The 24,758-nt window shown below is 40.3% G+C and overlaps 1 protein-coding gene across 3 annotated transcripts in view; it reads right to left on the bottom strand.

The window, feature by feature from the left end:
- LOC134225174 (dynamin) overlaps positions 1-24,758 on the bottom strand; it is a 113,274-nt gene that overhangs the window by 35,436 nt on the left and 53,080 nt on the right. For 2 of the 3 annotated variants that reach the window (XM_062705033.1, XM_062705035.1), the window contains exons 3-10: positions 19,810-19,959; positions 19,129-19,735; positions 18,720-19,065; positions 18,503-18,660; positions 18,320-18,426; positions 14,477-14,664; positions 14,290-14,406; positions 843-857 (exon numbers count right to left, since the gene is read on the bottom strand). In XM_062705033.1, the coding sequence (XP_062561017.1) occupies positions 843-857; positions 14,290-14,406; positions 14,477-14,664; positions 18,320-18,426; positions 18,503-18,660; positions 18,720-19,065; positions 19,129-19,735; positions 19,810-19,959 (1,688 nt within the window). The remainder of the gene's footprint in view (positions 1-842; positions 858-14,289; positions 14,407-14,476; positions 14,665-18,319; positions 18,427-18,502; positions 18,661-18,719; positions 19,066-19,128; positions 19,736-19,809; positions 19,960-24,758) is intronic. The other variant, XM_062705034.1, reaches the window with a different exon arrangement.

The following is a 24,758-nucleotide window of genomic DNA, read 5'->3' as shown; positions in this document are numbered from 1 at the left end:
AAGGAAGGCCCTTTTCGGACGTCTCCAATGTGCCCAAAAACTAAAAAACAAAAATCATGTGTTGGCCTTATCTTTCAAAGTCATGAAGTTTGATTCTTGATGGGATTCAAAACTAATCGAAATTCGCCCTTTTCCCTGAGGGAAGTAAGTTCCCGGAAACATTTCCGGACGTGGCCAAATTGGTCATTTTATATCATTAAAGTTATTTGTTACCAAAATTAAGATAGTTTGATCCGGTAAGGTAAACAACGTGGTACTAATGGTAACTCAAACACAGAAAGCATAAAATTAAGTTTATTTCCTCTATTTTTCAATTAAAATATAAATTCTATATTGAAATAAAATCGATGCGATATAATAAAGCAGTAAAATAATAATTTAGACTATTGTTATTGTGAACTCTTTCCTTATTGAAAAATAAAAATGTGCGGAATGAAATATACCAGAACCCCTCTTTTCTTTCTTCGTGAATTACTACTACCACAGACAAACAGACGTAACACTGATGAAATTCCCATCGTCCATGCTCTGACCGATCGTTTTAAATTACACTGATTACTTGTTTCACACCTAGAGGCGCACCCATCGTTTACCTTTCGATTTGACATTCATACTAGCGCCGTCTGTTGACATTGTCGTACTAAACATCATTTCGTGCAACATGCACGCGAGATGGTGATAAAGTAACTGACGATGAATTATTCAGCAAATTGTTCTAGCTGTTACGTCTGTTTGTCTGTGCTACTACGTTCAACTGGGTACTAAATAAGCGTCATTCAAAGACGAAAAAATGATCCAATAAAAATAATCGAATTCCTTTTCAAATTACAGACAATACTAACCTCTGTTCCTTCATCCTGCAGGAAAAATAAGAAATGCAAATAGAAATGAGATATTAATAGCTTGAAAGTTTCAACAGATTGATAGGGGGACTGCTCCTGGACTTCACCTCATGGCTCCTATGTTCATCCCATCAAAAACAAAGCAATGGAAAGGTATTTGATTGATTTAGTGTTATGTTATGTGTACGACCTCAGTGAGCACGCATGTTGACAAAGAGAAGCGACGAAAATGGTGATGTATTTCTTTGTTTCGCGATGAGATGAATAGGCTAGATGTACCAGTCGTGGCTATAGCACCAGTTATCGTACTCACCGCAAACTAAGTTCATATCGATAAAGCATGTTCATATGATACGATAACACCTTTGATCTCTTCCAAAACAAGCAAAGCATAATAGGAGATCGTCAGTTGCATTCTACCAAAAAATCCGCTTGAGGCCCTTTCAAAACATGTTAACAACAGCCACTACACCTGATGGTATAATTGCTATATTTCCATTATCAGGCGACAGGTGGTGTTGCTGCGTGTTTGTATTAATGTAATATTGTATATACACTAGTGAGATCTGCTGTTCGATATCGTAAGCTTTCAATGTTCCTTCCACACACACGAGGTGGAGAACAGTATTGAAGAAATTAAAAGTATACAGCTAGAATTTAGTATGGGAGTACAATGAAATCTCTTTATTGTTTAGAACTGCAAAACAAGTCGGGTACAAAAATCTAAAAATTATTTGTTGCTTTTTGACCTAGCTTTCATATTGATGCGATGCGTAGTTGATGAGAACGGATGATTTGTCCATACAAGGAAATTCATTTTACTTTGAATGTTGTGGCGCCATCTCGTTCAAACAGCACCTTTGTCTTTGCCCTATTGTAAAAAATGATTTTGCTCAATTTTTGACGACCTATGCACCAGTTGTCGCACTAGTGGTCCCAATTTGGCCAATTCCATAAGAGAACAATGGGATTTGCCGAATAAGGAACCAAAATTAAGAATAGTGCCACAATTGGTGCATGCGTCTATTATGGATTAATCAATTTTGAGGATTATAACAAATTTTATTGAGGTTTTCACAGCTGTTCTAAGGAGCAAGAAGTAAAACCTTTCGCTTGATATATAAAGTCGACCTGCATGCCTCTTACTTATTTGAAAAAAAGTTGTTCTTATGTATGGCGACGATTGGTACACCCACCCTATATATGTTCAGTGAGAAGATCGGAACAGTTCCCCTTTATTAAAACCTACAAGGCATATAATAGCACCTAAGTAATATAAAATCAGCCATCACGGGCGGATAATAAAAATTATCATCTATCAAGCTGTACAGAGAGCCATTTATTATTTCACTCCGAAACGATAATAGATATCGTCATGTAGCGTACACACGCTCAAACATGTTGGACCAACATTGACTCCACCCCCAAGAAAATGCTACGGTTGCTCCTTTGTTCGACCGTGTGTGAAGTTGTTCGAACAACTATTTGACAGTTGGAGGCTCAGTTGGAAAAAGAGATTTGATTTTGGTTTGAGTAGTCGGAGGCGGAGCCAAGGTTCGCCGAACATGTTTGAGCGTTTGTAGTGAAGCCGCACAAACCCTCATATATTTTTTGATGGTTGGTGTTTCGGTTATTTGTGTGTGATATTGTTGGTCGAATAAATTGAGTGTTCGCGCCGCTGTTGGTAGAACATGGTGCATACTTGACTAAACGAGAGGTGTAGTCAAATACAACATCAAATGCAGGTCGGACTCGATTATCCGAAGCAGTAGCCACGGGGGTGGTTTTGGACATAAACCCCCCACCCCCAGAGACAAAATTTTCAGAAGGATTTTTTTTTTCGAAAAAAAAATGTTCAGAAACACCACCCCTCCGGGCCATTTTTTTGACAACGTCACTGATCCGGAGTATCGATTTATTTTTCACTCCGGATAATAGAATCATCACGAGAAAAAAAAATCAAATCAGCAATTAAATAACGAAATTTTATTTGCAGTGGTGTAGTCAAAATTTATTTAAGAAAAACCCTGATTAATCCACCTAGCGGTATCGGCGACTTTCTGGTGTATTATGGAAAAATAGTATTTTGCTAAAACTTTCAAGTCCATAGTCCGAACCAGCCAATTTACAATATGAAATTATAAGACAGAATCCCCATTCTAATGCAACTTGTTGCTTGAGAATATATGCCAATAAAATAGCTAGACTATTTACGCGTTTTTTGTACAAAAAATAATATGTTTGCCATTATTTCTTTTGAGTCCATTGTCCGATCTATCAAATTTTCAATACGAAACAATGTTTCAGTAGGAAACAGGATTTCCCATTAAAGGCAACCCGTTGGAAGCAAATGGGATAAGGACAAGTGCAAAAAAATAAATTAGATTTGGTACACTCAAGCACACAGAGATGTCTCATGTCTCATATCTCAATTCCGACAAAACAATAACTTAACCAACGTGTACGCGCTTAAGTCAATGTTATGTGCTTTACATTTGACGTACGTCACATTTGAATTAACGTAATGAACACTAAATCGCTCCATGGTAATCTATCGATTGATGAACAACTCAGCAAGATACGATGAAGTTTCAATTTATTAGATTTTTTTGAAGTTTCATATGGAATTTGCGATTTGGAACTTCAATGGCTATTATCTCAGTCTGTAAAAAAACGCTATGGGACTGATATGTGAGTGGGGCAGTTTAGTTCGCCGTATTTTGGAATACGCATCTGCTGTTTGGACTTCGTATCACACCACGCAAACTATTCTATTTTTCCTGCGCTTCGCACTTCGTAACCTTCCGTGCAACAACCCTATACATCTTTCCGACTATAGAGACAGGCAGAAAGGCCTGCAGCAACTTTTTATCTTTGACGTACTGCAGACAAATACGGATTGCACCGCCTTGCTACAGGACATCTCGTTAAGCGTGCCACAGCGTCAACTATGACAATCGTAATTTATTATCATTCCCAGACATAGAACTAGTTATGGGTATAACAATTCGATGTGCTCCTGTTTAACGGTTTCTAAGATAGTCAGTGATCGTTTTAATTTTACTACGTCTAAACAATGTTTTAAAAATAGATTAAGAAATTTGAATAAGTCAGTCTGTGCGATCCTCTCGAAGACCAAATAAATAAATAAGTTTGCCGAACATAGACGGTCGGTATATAATACTATGGATCTCCGAGCCATCTAAAATATGTTTATTTTTGAAGCAAAAGGTGAACGATGGAGCATTTGTTGAGTGAGACGTCTGCCTCTCTGTGATATGGTCTTCCGGTACACGTGTCCGGGAAAAACAAAAAGCGGCCTTGAGAATCAAAAAAATAGGCAATGATCCGCACATAAAATAACCATTCACAAGTCTTTGAAATCTCTACTTGGTGACAGTCGTGTTTCCGTTCGTTGCTGATAATTGTCGACAAAACATCCAACGGTAAGGACATCGGTGCTGGTGACGCATTTATACTTGTTTTACACATGGTCCTAAATGGCAATTGAACTAGAACGAACCGTTTTATCACAACGTCGGTGGGGGAAATATTTATCTGCCCTTACTTCGCATTTGTATCAGGTGAAGAACAATGTTTTGTCATGTCTTGTTATGAACGAAAAAACCTTAAATATATGCTTCTCGTCTATGGTCGTTATTTATAAATTAAGAGCGACTTCTGCCATCTTTGTTATGCACCCAAACATGTTCTATGGCGGCGAGGTTACGTTTTCTTGTGTCGAATGAGCGTCTGCTTCATCAGTTTTGGAATCACATTTGATTTATATGAATGGCAAATCTGAAGATGTTATCACAAATTCAACAGTTTCAATACAACAATTAATTGACAATCGACCAAGTAAATGCATGGAAGAAAGGAAACGGTCTTCCATGGGAAAGTTCTTGAAGCGAAAAGTGTGTAGACATGTTTTAGAGAAAATAGTCGATTAATAGAATTAAGATTAAATATATAAAACACCCCTACTTCAGTTCCCACCATGAGCGTAGCTATGTTTCTTCAAATAATCATATTATGTATGAATTAACAGTAATATATTCCTTTGAATTCATGAATTCGACATACAAGCCTATAGTCAAATTTCAATATATAAAACATATATATAAATTGTTAAAATAATCATATTGTTTATTATAATCTTCTTCTTCTTCTTCTTCAATGGCTCTACATGCCAACTGAAACTTGGCCTGCTTTTCAACTTAGTATTCTATTAGCATTTCCTCAGTCATCATTGAAAGCTTTTTTATGCCCGCATTGCATGAGTATGTATCTTGTTTGGCAAGTAAAATCGATACACTATGCCAAGCGGGTCGAGAAAATTTTCAATCCGGACCGAGAATCGAACTCGCCTTCTCCCGATTGCCAATCCTTCGCCTTGATTGCAAGGCTACTGGAGACCCCTTTTGCAAATACATTGCTGATATTATTCTTTTGATATATTACCTCTTATGTACACCTAGTTCATTACACAGTAAGGTATTAATAAGAGAACAAGAAAGACAGGAACACCGTCTTCGACCAGAGGTCGTACAGACTGAACACTTTAACACCTAACATGAGACAACGGACAGGACACATAACACCCAGTGGACCGGTGGAGAATTTTTTGATCACGGAAAGTTTCCCCTTACCGGGCCGGGAATCGAATTCACACTTCCTAGCACATGCCTCTAAACGATGGACGTCGCTAACCGCACAGCCAAAAAGCCCACGAAGGTATCATTGATTTATTTTCTTCTGCTCGGGTGAACAGATTCCAAAACTGACACTATAAAGTTGATCCAGAATAGAGACATTCTATTCATGTTTGCTTGTCTTGTTTTATACCTCGGCTTATCGGTCGAGAGTAGAGTTTCCATACAGGGACATCCCGGGACAAAAAATCCCGGGATTTAGGAAAATTCGGGATTTCCCGATTCCCGAAAAATACTGTTTCATTTCCGGTTCGCAAACAGTGATTTTTCTTATTACAAAAGCTATTTGTTTTGAACGCGAAACCCAACTTAGGTGATAAACTCATATCATATTTTTATACCTCCAATTCGTTTATTTGGTAGGCTCAGGCATGTATACGGAGCCAAGGTTTTTTGTGATGCACAATCGATATCAGCTTATTATTAAATTAATAAAAGAGGAACATACATGAAAATATCGGAGATAGTTAATAGAACACCTTCACAAAAAATATTAGATTCCCGTATACTGCCGCTAACCGCAAGTCGAGCATATCTGTATATGGACGCCATATACAGATGTGCTAGACTTGCGGTTGTGGTGTATACCAACATTAAAACGATAAGGGTTGTATGTCAATGCCCAGAATACCAATCCCCAGAATCAGTTCCCCAGAATGGTATTTCCCAGAATTCCATTTCCCAGAACGACCAATTCTCCAGAATGATATTCCCCAGAATGCACCATTTCCCCGAAAAGAAATCCCCAGAATGACCTATTCCCCAGAAAAAAAAAAACCCGAATGACCCATTCCCCAGAAACCAAAAACCCAGAATGATCCGTTCCCCAGAAAAAGGTATCAGTCTAAGAAACTATGTTTTTCGCTGTCATTTCTATAAATTAAAAATACTAGATAGGGGGAATGACGGTTTTGGCAGGTTTTCTTTTATTATTGGCAGGGGGGTTTTTATGACTGACTAGGTTCAAATTTGGCCTAAACATTCTTTGCATATCAAAGAATATTGTGGCCAAACTTCATAAAATTTGGTCGACAAAAACCCCCCTGCCAATAATAGAACAAAACCTGCCAAAGCCGTCTTTCCCCCTACTATATTTCTATGCAAAAATACTTATATGTATTGAAGTACGCATTTGCCCGGAATAAGGCAAAACGACATATGCTGTCTTATTTTAAAGCATGCATTTGCCCGGAATGGAGCCTATTTTATATGTTTGTTAGGGCTCACATATAATACGAAGGATTATACTTGTTGTTCATATCAGGGGAAGCCCATATGGCATAATGCCATTTGGCATAATACCGTTTGGCATAAAGCCGTTTGGCATAATGACCATTTGGCATAATCGTTGAAAAGAGTATGAAATGCAATGGGTCGTAAGAATATATGATTTCCATTTTTAGAAGTATGTATTTACCTGGAATAAGACAAAAGAGTAGATGACTCCTTCTTTAAAAGTATGTGTTTGCCCGGAAAAAGGCAAACGAGTAGATAACTACTTCTTCAAAAGTATGCATTTGCCCGGAAAAGGTAAAAGAGTAAATCACTCATTTTTTTTTAAAGTACGCATTTGCCCAGGATAATGCAAAAGAGTAGATGACTCCTTCTTTAAAAGTACGCATTTGCCCGGGATAATGCAAAAGAGTAGATGACTCCTTCTTTAAAAGTACGCATTTGCCCGGGATAATGCAAAAGAGCAGATGACTTCTTCTTTAAAAGTATGCGTTTGCCCGGAAAAAGGCAAACGAGTAGATAACTACTTCTTCAAAAGTATGCATTTGCCAGGAAAAAAGGCAGAAACGAGCTCGAGCTATGGTCTAGTGGCTACCGCTTCTGCCTTATAAGCAGGAGGTCGTGGGTTCAATTCCAGGCTCGTCCCTTTCCTACTTTGTATTTCTATCTTAGTTCTTTCTGTGTTTCACGTTCTACCAGAACGATTCCTACTGTTAAACCTTCAACACTAACAATCCAAAAACCTCCCGTGGCACCTATGAGAGGTCGTAGAGTTCTCTGCATCTTTCTTAAGTAGGTGTCCAACTAACCATCCTTCCCCTTCCTCAGCATTCGCAAGGACGTGGCCAGGACAGATCTCGACTATTGGAGAGTGCATTGCTTCCATCTAAGAGATAGCGATTAGTCCCAAATCAATATCTGTTGTAACGGATGAATGTGTTGCTACTCTCATACAATAGTCTTGGCTTGTACCACCTACGAATTTGTGCGAAATGCTCAATGCTAATGCTAATGCTAATTTGCCAGGAAAAAAAGGAAGAAGAGTAAATTACTTCTTCTTTAAAAGTACGCATTTGCCCGGGATGAAGCAAAAGAGTAGATGACTCCTTCTTCAAAAGTATGCATTTGCCCGGAATAAGGCAAAAGAGTAGATGACTCATTCTTTAAAAGTACGCATTTGCCCGGAATTTTACGAAGTATTTAGTCTAAGCAGCAGGGACTATGTCCAAGGGCTTGACGATCCCTCCCCAGGCCATCTGCGAGTTGTGGGGCTTGCCTAGGATGTGGTGGGGTTTGACAGTGGGCCCTGTTAAACCTCTATAAAAAGCTGCATGTATCCGCAAGTAGGCCCCACCAAAGCGACCGTGTGCCGCTCAAAGCGCACAAGCCCAAGTCCTGGTGTTAGGTGGGACGCTAAACAGCCCTGACACGACGGCCCTCCGACGAGACAGGAGGTTTGCGCTGGCCCAATAAGCCGCCTAGAAAACCAATCATTACGAACAATATAAGAGATAATGCGACTCGATATAATCGGCAAAGACCTAGGCGACGAATACAGGATCACGATTGGAAGCTTGGAACATGGAATTGCAAGTCGCTAGGTTTCGCAGGTTGCGACAGGATGATCTACGATGAATTACATCCCCGCAACTTCGACGTCGTGGCGCTGCAGGAGATTTGCTGGACAGGACAGAAAGTGTGGAAAAGCGGGCATCGAGCGGCTACCTTCTACCAAAGCTGTGGCACCACCAACGAGCTGGGAACCGGCTTCATAGTGCTGGGTAAGATGCGCCAACGCGTGATTGGGTGGCAGCCAATCAACGCAAGGATGTGCAAGCTGATGATTAAAGGCCGTTTCTTCAACTATAGCATCATCAACGTGCACTGCCCACACGAAGGGAGACCCGACGACGAGAAAGAAGCGTTCTATGCACAGCTGGAGCAAACATACGATGGATGCCCACTGCAAGACGTCAAAATCGACATCGGTGACACGAACGCACAGGTAGGAAGGGAGGAATTGTATAGACCGGTCATCGGACTGGATAGTCTGCATACCGTATCGAACGACAACGGCCAACGATGCATAAACTTTGCAGCCTCCCGCGGAATGGTAGACTTCTTTCCCCGCAAAATATCCACAAGGCCACATGGAGATCACCCAACCAAGAATCGGAAAACCAAAACGACCACGTTCTAATCGATGGTAAATTCTTCTCCGACATCACGAACGTCCGCACTTACCGCAGTGCGAATATTGAATCCGACCACTACCTCGTTGCAGTATGCCTGCGCTCAAAACTTTCGACGGTGTACAACACGCGTCGAAGTCGGACGCCGCGGCTTAACATTGGGCGGCTACAAGATGGTAGACTAGCCCAAGAATACGCGCAGCAGCTGGAAGTGGCACTTCCAACGGAAGAGCAGCTAGGCGCAGCGTCTCTTGAAGATGGCTGGAGAGATATTCGATCCGCCATTGGTAGCACCGCAACCGCTGCACTTGGCACGGTGCCCCCGGATCAGAGAAACGACTGGTATGACGGCGAATGTGGAGCAGTTAGTGGAAGAGAAGAATGCAGCATGGGCGAGATTGCTGCAACATCGCACGAGGGCGAACGAGGCACGATATAAACAGGCGCGGAACAGACAAAACTCGATTTTCCGGAGGAAAAAGCGCCAGCAGGAAGATCGAGACCGTGAAGAAACGGAGCAACTGTACCGCGCTAATAACACACGAAAGTTCTATGAGAAGTTAAACCGTTCACGTAAGGGCCACGTGCCACAGCCTGATATGTGTAAGGACATAAACGGAACCTTCTTACGAACGAGCGTGAGGTGATCCAAAGGTGGCGGCAGCACTACGAAGAACACCTGAATGGCGATGTGGCAGACGAAGATGGCGGTATGGTGATGGACCTGGGAGAACGCGCGCAGGACATAATTCTACCGGCTCCGGATCTCCAGGAAATCCAGGAGGAGATTGGCCGGCTGAAGAACAACAAAGCCCCTGGGGTTGACCAACTACCAGGAGAGCTATTTAAACACGGTGGTGAGGCACTGGCTAGAGCGCTGCACTGGGTCATTACCAAGATTTGGGAGGAGGAAGTTTTGCCGCAGGAGTGGATGGAAGGTGTCGTGTGTCCCATCTACAAAAGGGCGATAAGCTGGATTGTAGCAACTACCGCGCAATCACATTGCTGAACGCCGCCTACAAGGTACTCTCCCAAATTTTATGCCGTCGACTAGCACCAACTGCAAGGGAGTTCGTGGGGCAGTACCAGGCGGGTTTTATGGGCGAACGCTCCACCACGGACCAGGTGTTCGCCATTCGCCAAGTACTGCAGAAATGCCGCGAATACAACGTGCCCACATCATCTATTCATCGACTTCAAAGCCGCATATGATACAATCGATCGGGACCAGCTATGGCAGCTAATGCACGAACACGGCTTTCCGGATAAACTGACACGGTTGATCAAAGCGACGATGGATCGAGTGATGTGCGTAGTTCGAGTTTCAGGGGCATTCTCGAGTCCCTTCGAAACCCGCAGAGGGTTACGGCAAGGTGATGGTCTTTCGTGTTTGCTATTCAACATCGCTTTGGAAGGGGTAATACGAAGAGCAAGTATTAACACGAGTGGTACAATTTTCAATAAGTCCGTCCAGCTATTTGGTTTCGCCGACGACATAGATATTATGGCACGTAACTTTGAGAAGATGGAGGAAGCCTACATCAGACTGAAGAGGGAAGCTAAGCGGATCGGACTAGTCATCAACACGTCGAAGACGAAGTACATGATAGGAAGAGGTTCAAGAGAAGACATGTGAGCCACCCACCGCGAGTTTGCATCGGTGGTGACGAAATCGAGGTGGTAGAAGAATTTGTGTACTTGGGCTCACTGGTGACTGCCGAAAATGATACCAGCAGAGAAATTCGGAGACGCATAGTGGCTGGAAATCGTACGTACTCCGCAAGACGCTCCGATCGAATATAGTTCGCCGCCGTACCAAACTGACAATCTACAAAACGCTAATTAGACCGGTAGTCCTCTACGGACACGAGACATGGACGATGCTCGTGGAGGACCAACGCGCACTTGTGTTTTCGAAAGGAAAGTGCTGCGTACCATCTATGGTGGGGTGCAGATGGCGGACGGTACGTGGAGGAGGCGAATGAACCACGAATTGCATCAGCTGTTGGGAGAACCATCCATCGTTCACACCGCGAAAATCGGACGACTGCGATGGGCCGGGCACGTAGCCAGAATGTCGGACAGTAACCCGGTGAAAATGGTTCTCGACAACGATCCGACGGGCACAAGAAGGCGAGGTGCGCAGCGGGCAAGGTGGATCGATCAGGTGGAAGATGACTTGCGGACCCTCCGTAGACTGCGTGGTTGGCGACGTGTAGCTATGGACCGAGCCGAATGGAGAAGACTCTTATATACCGCACAGGCCACTTCGGCCTTAGTCTGATTAAATAATAATAAATTAGTCTAAGCTAGGAAATGGTGCATTCTGGGGTATGGTATTCTGGGGATTAGGACATTCTGGGGAATGTCTTTCGGGAATGGAGGCATTCTGGGAAATGTCTTTCGGGGGATAGGGGCATTCTGGGGATTGTGGTATTCTGGGGAATGGTTTTCTGGGGAGTAGTGCATTCAGGGGAATTAATTTCTGGGGAATCACTTTCTGGGCAATGGGTTTCTGGGGTATGACATACAATCACGATAAGATGCAGATGCAATAATTATTGCCTATATAAAATTAACTATTGTCTACAATAAATAAGCTCCTATTCTTTAACGCATGAATAAATAAAGAGGCGAGCTGGGACTCGCAGGTTGATTATCACACGAACTACGATCCTGTCTACACCACGCTTATCATAGAAAGAAAACCTGTAAATCAAAACGAGTAGATATAAAAGTGGCGACGAGAATAAATACATCCTACGCGTGCTAAACTCGATGTAAAAAAATAATTTAAAAACCTATGAGAAGTGAAAGTGGTAATAGTGATATATTAATTCAATATCATAATCATTGGATGGTGACATGTGCTGCCATATCACTTAGGGCAATGGAGAATAGCTTATGCTCATAACTCGTGCTGGACGATCTTCTTGATAATTGTCAGCGAAAGCAGCAGATTATTGGTGGCCTGTTCAATTGAAGTGTTTCTAATCAAAACTGGCGAACGTAGTGAAGTTTTACTGACTCGTGTGGTGTAGGCATAGCGACGACGAATTGTCTGTAGTTTTTTTTATTACCTTTGTGGTGTAGAAGTGCACATTTTTTTGTGAATAGGTTGGACCAAGGTTGGACATCTGACGACTGGAGAGTAGTAACTTGCTATATTTATGTGCCATGCAAATGCATTTCTTTGTGAGACGAGAGATAGTATCTTGAGTGAATCTGTGTAGATTAATTGACAAAATTTTATCGTACTAATAAGACAAAGTTTGAAGAACATATTTTTGAAACACAACTGAAAGCATTTATTTCTCTGTTTTTATAGGTGTGAGAGAAGGGCAAACTATTGGGACTACTGTGCACTTAACCTGACCATTACGTACCATTACTATTGTAAAGGCTATGAAGAACGGATTGAACGAGTACTCAGGACCATCGATAGATGGCCAACAAACATTGCCCGTAAAAGAAACGTGGAGGAATATGAGAGTTTTTTATAGCTGTCGAGATGTTGCGTTAACTAGTGACATCATTTTCACCTGCTTGGCGATGCGATTGTTGATTGAGCGTGATATTTGTGGAAGCCAAATGGCTGAAGTGATTAAGATTATTTTCATTTTTAATAGTATAGCGTATCCATGTAAAAGCTACTGCTTGACGCTAGAACGTATATTTAGTGCAATGGCTGTTTACCTATTTGCAATCGGAATAATGATTTGTGTAGTAATGTGTATTCGTACAGTTCTGAGATAGACTAAAAAGTTCCTAAGGGGGAAGAACTGTGGTGTATACCAACATTAAAACGATAAGATGCAGATGCAATAATTATTGCCTATATAAAATTAACTATTGTCTACAATAAATAAGCTCCTATTCTTTAACGCATGAATAAATAAAGAGGCGAGCTGGGACTCGCAGGTTGATTATCACACGAACTACGATCCTGTCTACACCACGCTTATCATAGAAAGAAAACGAGTAGGTATAAAAGCGGTTAGCGGCAGTATACCACTCAATGGAGGGCTAATGGTTGATAAAGAAATATGTTTCAGTATCATCTCCAGTAAGTGGGAAGCAAATAGCTAACACTATCTTACATGAGGTCGGGAAATATTGTTTTATTCTTATATGTATGTTAAATGTAAACAAATATATAATAGGATAAAATCATTAAAAACATTAGTTTCTGAAGAATTTTGTGGGAAAGAAAAATATTTTATGTTCCGGGTATTTAACGACCCGGAATGGAAATTAATTACTATATCTGAAACTTGATTTATGCATATGCACAACATGTGATAGATTTAGTTCGGAAAAGGTATTGGAGGGTAACCACTCCCTTCGGTTGGGTTTGATCCCACGAAACCAGTACGCTAGACAGGTGCTTTCCCTACTAAGCTACGAAGGACCTCCGTTGTACTGATGAAACCAAATTGCCAGCACCTGGCACGTAGCCGAACTACGTCCATTTTCCAGTCCATTTTCTATTTTTTGTACAATTCCAACATATAATATTCTATTATTTTTCCAAAAAAATGTTTAAATTCCTTCATTAAGAAATCAAATTCGGACAAGAAATTTTAAAAGGGAAGGGGTTGATGTGAACAGAAGGAGAAAATAACATTTGATCCGGCCTCACGGTTACCAAAAATAATTTTGTAGACATTTTATTCGTACTTTTATCTTTTAGTTTTACAGTTAACTTTTGATTGGTTTTCGCACACAGCAAGAAGCGCTGAGATGCTGACAGCGTTGTGTATAGTGCTTTCCAATTAGCAGCTTGAAGTAGCTCGAAGTGATTTCCATCCCGCTCAAGTCCATTTGTTACAAAAAGAACGAGCAGGACGTGAGAAACTTCTAGCTACTTACTTCAAGCTGCTCATTGGACAGTATTTATACAACCAACCCTAAAAATACTTAAATAGAATTGTTTTTTTGAGCATTTTTTAATCGACTGTTCTTTAAACAAAATAAATCTGGTTGCTTTGAGTGGGTAAGTTATTTTACTAAAATCATTACCATTTATTTCAATTTGAACTTTCAATACCCAATTGAATGGGCACAGTAGAGCTTTAATCTGGAAAAGTGACGTATGCGCCAAATTACAACCTATGTGTTTTACATTTTTTTGTTATGGAGCTAGATGAGTACAACTCGTTAACACCATTTTCGGAAAATGGCCTATACGTCACTTTTTCAGATTACGGCAGTTTAGCACCTTAGCGGCCCAACATGATGACGAACGCTCAAAACCTAATACATGTCGGGTACCTTTGTATAGCCAAACACAAAAAAAATACTTACATCTTCGCCATTTGCCGATGAATCCTTCTCTGGGTATACACCAGCACGTAAAAATGATGCCTTCCACGAGTCGACATCGTCAGTGCTTTCACACGATAACTCCAATTGTTTATAATCCTGTAGTTAGATGAAGGAAGCAATATAATATTTGAAGAGAAAAAACTTGTTTCAGTAGCATAAAACCTACCTTGTAGACATTGCGACCATCAGGATTAAACAATGCAAACGTATGTCGACGAGACATGAATCCTTGCTCGATATCTCTGAGCTTAAGTCCATCAAGTGGTAGCATATACTTCTTCTCCTTTTCATCCTCGTCCTTGAACCAGGAAATGTTCTCCGATGTTAAAACAAACCAGTACGGCCGAGAACCACCTGTAAGACACATATTTAAAATTTTCTGATGAGACGAATGCCAATAAGTTTTCTGCTTCTCAATAAAGAATATCATTCAAACCCTATGGTTCAAAGCATAAGTAATCTCTGCGAGTAGACTGGCCTATTTTATGGATAGAATGACGTGGTGAGGTTAACCAATTTTGACATTTCTCACGTGCGTGGACCATGTAACTCAAATGGTATCATAGATTTTTTCTCATTTCATTCAAACAATCTCACGTCCCTATTAGCCAATCTTAAGGACTATACGAAATGGTGAAGGACATGGACATCCGGAAAGGAGCATCCAACATATCCCTGGTGCTCACAAGCTCAAAAAATCACAATTCAACGGTGGTGGTGTAGCCTGGGCACTGTTGTCGTTCTAACATCAGATAAGGGTCAGCGTGACCTGCGCAGCTGTCTAGGCGTTGGTGGGGTTTGACAGTGGATTATGTTAACCTTCTATTATAATAAAAGATGTATGTTTGCCGTTCAAAGCGCACTATCCCACTAATCGAGCGTCTGTTGACCAAGAAGGTCGGTTCGAGAAACCGACTGTGAAATATTACGGACTGATCATTATGAATAGACTTACTATCATTCCGTTTTAGTTCTTAAGTACATTGATGGCTACTTTTGGTGACCGCCAGGGTAGCGAGAAGGGCATATCGCTTAAATATCACATGGGACAACTACGCTTGGGACGGCAGTTTAACGGTAACGATCTTTAGCGCGAAAAAACTAGCACGAATTGGAAAATGGAACGTTTTAATCTTAGCCCAGCAAGGCATAACTTTCTAAACGCCGCATTAGAAAGTAGCATGAAGCTTGAGATTCCAGGACTGAGTGGAGTCCCTTGGCCGTACTTTGGAGAACACAGAATGCCGTTAAGTCCAATTCTTCTACTATCAGGCTTACAAGGTAAACACGCTCCCAGGCATTGTTGAGTTAACTTCCTACTAAGCGTCTAGGCTCACTATGTGCTCTGAGGAAACTATGAAGGAAAGGATAATCATTGTCAGATTCCGAACAAGGTTTTGAATCTTACTATAATCCAATGTTGTAGCTAAAAAATCAACTATTTAGCGGCTCCGTTATGCCTACTGGCGGTTGCACGTTCAAATAAAGACAAAAAAAGTCCACCAAAATTGCATAAAGAAAAAGAAGTCGAAGGACATTTGAAAAAAAAAATGCACGGCAAAGCATACGGATTTTTTAAACTTTTAAAAACGGTGAGCAGTACGGGGTTGGATTTTACTTATACTATGTAGAAAGTGCAACATCACAAAATAAAATTCAAAATCGAAATAATGTTTTTATTATACAATATAAGAATAATCCAACCCCATACTGCTAACAGTTTTTAATTAGATATATATAAATACATTCTAGAATTTTTGAGAATGGCTTAAAAAAATCCGTTTGATTTCCCGTGCATTTTCTTTCAAATATCATCCTTCGACTTCTTCTTCTTCATGCAACCTTTATTCGTCAATAAGTGTTAAGGACATAGTTGGAAGAGTACCACGATGGCAGCCAATATGGCACCGGACCTTCCAGGGGCCAACCCCACACCTCCCGCACTCCTCTCCCACCAACATTCGAATGCATCGAACAGCACCGAACAAAAGTTTAATATTCAAATTACTAACCTGTTCACAGCATATTTCCTTACTTCCCGTGATAATGAACATGTTTCTTCAATGAATCCTATGTATTCCGGCTCGAATTGTAGCATAAATCAGCAGTTTCGTGCCAATTTAATAGCCGTTCGCGATTTGATGGGTTCATCACTGCACTTCACTTCTTCTCAAAGGTCATTGGAAAAATCAAGTTTTTACTCACTGCTCCGCACATGAGTAGCCCGAAATGTTGATAGAATGCAAATTAAACACCACTTTTTGAAATCAGTCACTTATTTGAACCGAAAACTTAGTATAAACTGCTAGTTTTGCCCGAAAAAAACGATTAAAAACTGATCGCGGAGCGAATGTAAACACCGCGGTGCACCGGCACCGGCAGCAGCAAACTAATAATTAGGGTGGCTCAAAAAATAATTTTGCTTCGCCACGCTCAGTTGATTATGATTTATAATTTGGGTGTCATCCAATGGTTTGGGCTGGTTTGAATAGAGGCTTACCGTGCGCAGGTCGTTTCAGGTTTGTATGACAGTTGATATGGCGAGGTTGAATTTAACATTATTCTGATTCTGACACTCCGTCATTGGGCGATGGCGAGGGGGGAGACCATATGACTGGATGAAATATTTAAGAGCTTCAACTCCATAGACAATCCATATTGAATGGTCGTTCCAATAGTTGGGAGTCGATTTTAATCGAGGTTGCGATTCTTTCGCATGATAATTAGGCTTCTCATAAGGCATCAGTGAAACGTGCAATTCAACAAAATACCCAGAATTTGTCTGTGATATCTATCGCACCAGGGGCAGATACTTCTAGTCTAGTCTAGTCTACACTATCGTACCAGGGGCAGATACTGCATACAAAAAGTGTGACATAAGGGTGAGTGGAGTATAAAATGCTATATTTGCGTTACGTAATCAATGGATCTTTCCTGCGGTGCGGTTTTCGTTCACTGAAGTCTCTGGAATGTTGCTTTCATTAAAAAAAGACAGGACACCGTCTTCGACCAGAGGTCGTACAGACTGAACATTTAACACCTAGAGACAACGGACAGGGCATATAACACCCAGTGGACCGGTGGAGACTTTTTCGATCACGAATAGTTTCCTCCTTACCGGGCGGGAATCGAACCCACACTCCCTAGCACATGCGTCTGGACGATTGGCGTCGCTAACCGCACGGCCACGAAGCCCACAGTCAGCTATGTGGGTTCTCTTTTCGCCAGCGTTTGGAGGGAAAACGCCGTAGCCAGTGTAATAAAAGGTTTAGTTTCCCATTCTAGTTTTCATTCAAACTTGAACCGGCTTGCGCTCAACCAGTTTTTGTTCAAATCGGTTTTTTGAGGACTCGGAGCATGGGACGGAATCGAGTCAGCGTGGTGGTGCTGGGTCGTTTTTTGAACCACCCTACTAATATTCTTTGTTTTTTATAAATACGACACCAATACTACTACAGTATATGAAAGTTTGTATTGTACCAATACTATCAAAGCTTTGTTTTGGTACTCAACCCACCTTCACCTTAAAGAAGTATTTTTTGCTTAACTTACCAAAAGGACCTAAGTAACAATTTCAGGCAAGATGTTGCAAATAATAAAGTATAGACTAATCTACATGCTACATGAACACTCGCTCTAATATTTTACCTATGGCCAGAGAAAATTAGAAAACATCAAAATGGTCGATGTACAAAATTGATAAAATTAAGTTGAAATGTTACATTGGACGTGCATGCAAAACGTCCAATGTAACAATAATGTTTGAAACACTTTCGAAAAATGTTCCGCAAACCTTTAACATTGTTTTTCTCGGAATGAGTGAACTGTTAGATATAGACCTTTTGGAAAGTTGAACGAGATTTCTTGACATTTTATCATATTTTCATACAAATAGTATTGAACCATTTCGGGCTGATATGAGATCGAAAACAGTACAGAAAAATACACTAAGCGAATGAATATGAATATAACAACAACCTTTGGTCGAATTTAATTCAAATACTGTTACCTTTCATTATTCCTAAGTTTTGAATGCACATGTGCCCTTTGCGTATCACTTGGTTTCCAAGACTGCGTGTCCCTGTCTTTGCTGCACTTTCTGTCTTGTTTTGAGCGCTGGCGAATGACAAAATTCAATATAATATATACAATTGAATATACGCAAACATATTTAAATATAACCTAAACTCACTTTGCGAATCCGATGAAATCCTCATGATTGGTGTTCATGTACGCGAGTTCGTAGTCAATCATCAGCAAAAGTTGCTCTTTGGCTCGTTGTTCGCAATTTCTTATGTGAGTTGTTATAATACGTTCGGTTTCGTCTCGGAGCCGAGGATAACGAGCCATCTAGAAAAAATAGTATAGTTTTAGGTGTATATAACAAAACCGGAGACTGTCCAGCTTACCTTATCTGTGCAAATTCTTACAACATTGGACAGTTCTTGAACAGTCAAATCTATGCACTTCAAAATGGGTTCCTTCAATTGCGAAATTTGTTTCTTAACTATGGCTTCGAAAGCCATGTCTGGAGTGAACAACCCCACTCGAATACCATGAATGTTGCGAATCGCGAACGAGATTTCCCTACGCAATTCTTTTTCATCGCAAGACATTTTCACTATTTCAAATCGCAACCGTTCGTGGAATATCCGGTTGATTTTGGCTCCACCAGATAGCTCGTTTGTGTTGACTAAAGCCGAGCCAGATCCTTCGATGGTTCGTTCAAAGTCGGACTGCAGTTGCTGTATCATTCTGTAGAAATAAAAAAAACATGAAAAACATGCTTATCAACTAGCAAAACGAATTTCAACTCACTGTAGCATAGCCTTTGTTTTGATGCTTGGATCATCTGGTCGGAAATGCTTAAATTGCTCCACATCTTTCTCTAAGGTCAGCAATTGCTTCTGAAGACGATCTCGTAATCCAGGAAGAGTATCCCGGATGTGATTGGTCAATTGTTGGTTTAACACTTTCTGCAGGAAAGGCGTTCCTAATCGATCGGCAATGTGTCTGTAGCTCGGATGACTCAGGAAAAATTTACGCTCCGCGCTGAGCGCTGCGTGGATGTCTTTCCGACCTTCAATGTCCTTTTGTGAACGATTCACAACACCAATGTAGCCACGGCGTAACGGCAACAGTTTGTTTTCTAAGATATCCCGAGCATCAGTTCCCTCGTCCATTAAATCTAGCTTTGTGATAACACCAATCGTTCGCACACCTTGTGGGTCAACTTCTTTTGCCAACTTAAGAGCATCTGAATTGGCCAAATCAGTGTTGGCTGGGGTAACGGCCAGAATTAAGCATGTTTCCTTCCGAATGAATTGAAAAATCATCCCTTTGATTTGGTTTTCAATATCTGCTGGTTGATCTCCGATGGGCACCTTGGTCAAACCAGGCAGATCAATAAGAGTAAGGTTCAAAACTAAATTCAGCATAAAAAAAACAATTACACCTTTCATTTCGCAATAATATATATCACACAGCCATTGTACTCACCATGCGGAGAATATACCCGAAGGTTAATTGGAATGGTCGAAATACCCTTGTTACTTCCTGTCACGCGATCAGTTTCCGCTTCGATTTCTTGTCTAATTTCATCAAAATTGGTAAGCTTCTTACCTTTCTGATGAAGAAATTCTCCATATTCTACGGCAAATAGGTGGCAAAAATATGTATTAGGGTGGTTCAAAAAATCGATTTTGCTCCACAGTGCTCATCTGATTCTTTACCATGTTCTGAGTGTCCTCTGAAAATTTAAGCTCATTTGGATTAAAACTGATTTAGGAAAAGCCGTTTCAAGTTTGAATGCAAATTAGTATAGGGAAATTAATTTTTTCATTATACTGTTAATGACATTTCCCCATTAAGCGCAGGTTAAAAGAAAACCTTCATAGCTAAAAGGAATACTCAACAGCTTTCACTCAGTGAAAACCGCATCTCAATTAATCGTTCCAATAATTAGTACCGTCATGTGTCCTAACTTCGCGCATTATAAAATTTTTAATTTATTTAATTTTTATTTTATTCATTCGTCGATAAGTGCTTAGCCTACTATAATATTCTGTACAGTGTTTTGTTACCTTTCATCTGTGATTTCAGCATTTCAGTTTATGAGTATTTAGGTTTCAATTAAAGATTTTTAAGCAAGTGAGGAAAAATTAAGTTAGAAAAAAAACCTCAGTAGTAATAACTTATGTTTTTTTTAACTTACTAACTATTATCACAGAGTCAACAGATTTTGAATAAGTGGATTTCCTGACATTACACAGGAAGTTTCCAAATTTGTTCACATTTTTTTCTATGAATTCATCAATTCTATCTATTTTAGCCAAACGATGGAGCTCGTCTGTAGGAAAGTATGGATTCAGGTTGTGTATCATCTTTAAGATTTTATTCTGCATCCGCTGGATCCGTTTCCGATGACTAGCTGCACAATCACGCCAAGCCGGAGCGCCGTAAACGAGGATAGCCCGAAATATTGTTTTGTATAGTAACATTTTGTTGTTCAATCGCAATCTCGAACGCCGGTTTATCAAGGGATATAAGCATCGAATGAGTTTACCGCATTTTTGAATGCTGTAGTTCACGTGTTTGTCGAATATAAGTTTTTTGTCGTAGTTCACTCCGAGGTATTTGACTTCGTTGCTCCAGGGAACTAATACTCCTCCGGCAGTTATTTGTCTTGACGGAAGATGTTTTTGTGCTCGTTTCTTGGTGAAGAATATTGCTTGTGTTTTAGTAGGGTTTACCTTAATACGCCATTTTCTTTGGAATTCTTCCAGAGAATTTTCAGCTGCTTGTAGATGAGTGGTTATGATCTCCGGATCTTTATCGACCACCAGGTATCCTGTATCGTCGGCGAAGAAAGTATATACCACTCCATCAATCATAACGATATCCGAAGTAAACACGTTGTACAGGGTTGGACTGAGCACCGACCCTTGCGGCACACCAAAAGGAACGTCGTACTCATTGGATAGACTACCATTTACCGATACTTTAAACGTTCTACCTTTGAGGAAGGAGTATAACATCTTGACAAGATATATAGGACATCTGCTCCGATGAAGTTTATACACTAGAGCCTCATGCCACACGGAGTCGTAGGCCTTTTCTATGTCGAGAAGCACCATTCCTGCCGACTTTTTGTTCGCAAAAGCATTACGAATGGTTTTTGAAACCCTCATCAACTGGTGTGTTGTGGAATGGCCGCTTTTAAATCCAAATTGTTCATTTGGAATCAATCCACTTGTCTCAAGGTGTCGGTTCAATCTGTTGAGGATCACTCGTTCCAAAATTTTGCTCATAGTGTTGAGTAAACTGATAGGCCTATAATTTCCTGGGTCTGTTACGTCTTTGTTGGGCTTTGCTATGGGAATGACAGTAGCACATTTCCAAGCCTCTGGAAAGTACGACAATTTGATACAAGCATTCACTAACCTTGTCAAAAAGACGATTCCCTTGCGTGAGAAGTTCTTGAGTACGATGTTGCGTACACCATCCTTCCCCGGTGATTTCTTCGCTTTTAGCTGGTGGATAATGGTACGAACTTCTTTGGGTTTGGCGTATGTGCTACCATCGTTGTTTAGGTCCTGGTGACGAGAAATCTCCTGTACGGCCTCCTCTACAGCTACATTGGTAGCGTAATCACCTGGCAGTGTATTCAAGTGAGCGTTGACAAACTTTTCGGCTAGTATACCGGCTTTCCCTACAGGTGAGACGATAAGGGACTCGCCGACTTTGAGGGGAGGATTATATTTACACTTGTTACGCAAAAGTTTGCTGATCTTCCAGAATTTGTTGCTTCCGGATTCTAGGTCTTCAACCATATCGCCGAAATTCCGGAATCTATGTTCTGCTACTTTCTGTTGGATACTTCGAGTAAGAGCGGATACGATCATACCGATCATCGGGTCTCTTCTTCTGTAATACTGACGTCTTCGAGTATTCCTAAGTTTGATGAGTTGCTTTACGGATTCTGGTAATGTTGGCTGATGTTGTTGAATGTTAACAAGAGGAACAGCCAAGGCCTCGGCATCAGTGATAGTATCTGTCAAAAACTCGATTGCTTCATTGATTTCAGCAGGACAGTCGATGTTAGAGATCATTCCATTTGCAGACAGATCAATCCTATCGTCCATGATTCGCCGAAATCTTGACCAGTCTGCGCGATTATAGCTTCGGTGTTGGTGTACATTAGGGTTGTAAGGTGTTTCAGCGTCAATCGTGAAGGTTACTGGCAGATGGTCTGAAGATAAATCATGCACAACTTTCGGCACCGATATGTTGAATCTGTTGTTGGACAAGGTCAAGTCTAGTGTGGATGGTCTTCCTCTGCCGGTGGGAAATGAAGGTGTGTGAGTCGGGAGCGTGGATCGTTGTGACGGTATTTCGCGAAGATAGGAACAATTCTTTTCCGGCTTTGTTGGCTTTTAAGCAGTTCCAGGCCCGATGACGTGCATTGAAGTCGCCGATGACGTACACTGGATCAGCTGAACAGAGCAATTTACGTATGTCTTTTCGGAATTGTTCAATTTGTTGTCTACTAGACCCGCCTGGATAGTACGCGGCAATAATATGTATAGGAGTCCTAGATGATTGGACAATGACGCCAACTGCTTCAATAGATTTGACATCCAAGTAATCAATTTGTTCATATGAGATCCCTTTGCGCACCACAATCATCACACCCCCTCCTCGTTCTGCTCTATCTGGGCTTCTATCCAGTCGTATGCAAGAAAATAATCCATGTGAAATAGACATGTTTGATGACAACCAAGTTTCCGTTATTATTTATTTATTTATTGTCGTCAATCATAATTGTAGACCTATTTACATTTGTATTCTTAACTATTCTAAATAACATTAAATAATGTTGATACTGTTTAAACTTATTGTAAAGTGTCATTAGCTTATAATACGAGAGAAAATCTGTTTCAGCTGTGTTTTGGACATCGATAAGTCAATAGTGTCACAATGTTTATTATAAGTGATCATCATTTGATTCATTGGGCCATTTTTTGCATAGTTTGTTCGATGATAATTTACGGAGAATATTTGACGATGACGTAAAGATCGTAATGGAACATAAAAATTAAGTTTTGATAATAGCTCCGTTGAGTCAATTCTGTTTGAAACAATATTGTTTATAAAAGTTACCATTGCTAAATCTCGACGCACTTTCAGTGAATGAATATTGATGAGCTTACAACGAGCTACATATGGTGGCAATGGAAATTCGGTCCACCCTAACTTTCGTAGTGCATATAATAAAAATTGTTTTTGAACTGACTCAATTCTGTTGGCATGAATAGCTGAAAATGGGGACCAAACTATGCTGCAATATTCTAAGATTGGCCTTACATAAGCTGTATATAGTGTTTTTATTGTGTATGGGTCCTGGAAATTGTAACAGAATCGTTTTATAAAACCTAACATGTTGTTGGATTTGCTTACAATTAAGTTATAATGATCGATGAAAGTTAGTTTTGAATCCAATATTACTCCCAAATCTCTTACTCTATTGCTTCTTACTACGTTCTGATCATCAAAACTAATATTTGCGCTGGGTATGTTTCGTTTTCTGCTGAAGGTTATTGAGTTGCATTTTTATATTCAACTGTAGAAGCCTTTTTTACACCATGTATGGAATACCAATATTTCATCTTTGAATGTATCGATATCCTCGACAGTTTTGATTTTTAGGAAAAGTTTCATGTCATCTGCATAAATTAAGACATTCAATTTATGAAGCACAAGAGGGAGGTCATTTACAAATAAAATAAAAAGTAACGGACCTAAATGAGATCCTTGAGGAACTCCAGAAGAGGCTTGTATTGGGGTTGATAATTTTCCTTTGAATCTTACAATTTGAACCCGACTTGTTAGATACGATTCAAGCCAATGAAGAAGTTTTGGTTGAATTCCCATCTTCTGCAGTTTGAACAAAAGCATGGGTAAATCAACGCGATCAAAAGCTTTGCTAAAATCTGTGTACAAGGCTTCTACATGGTGACCACTATCCATTGCATCCAAAGAATAATTAACGAATTCTGTTAGATTTGTGGCTGTCGAACGACCTTTAAAGAAACCGTGTTGCTTAGATGTGATTCGATTTTTAATTTGAACAAATATTTTTTCATTAACAATTGCTTCGAACAATTTCGGTATGCAAGATATAAGAGCAATACCACGATAGTTACGAACATTGGATTTTATACCAGATTTAAAAATTGGAACTAAAAATGATTTTTTCCATATTAACGGAAAACATCCTGATTCCAGTGACATGTTGAAAATCCAGAATAATGGAGCAGTAAGTTCAATTGCTAGAGTCTTAATAAACACTGGAGGTATTCCATCGGGTCCGGAGCTCTTAGATCCATCTAGATGTTTCAAGGCATCACAAATTTCGTGTACATTCAGATGGTTGACGCAAACGTCAT

Source organism: Armigeres subalbatus, chromosome 3 (genome assembly GCF_024139115.2).
Source record: "Armigeres subalbatus isolate Guangzhou_Male chromosome 3, GZ_Asu_2, whole genome shotgun sequence".
Taxonomy (NCBI): Eukaryota; Metazoa; Arthropoda; class Insecta; order Diptera; family Culicidae; genus Armigeres; species Armigeres subalbatus.
The sequence above is the reverse complement of the archived record's forward strand: the minus strand, read 5'-3'. Positions and strand labels throughout refer to the sequence as shown.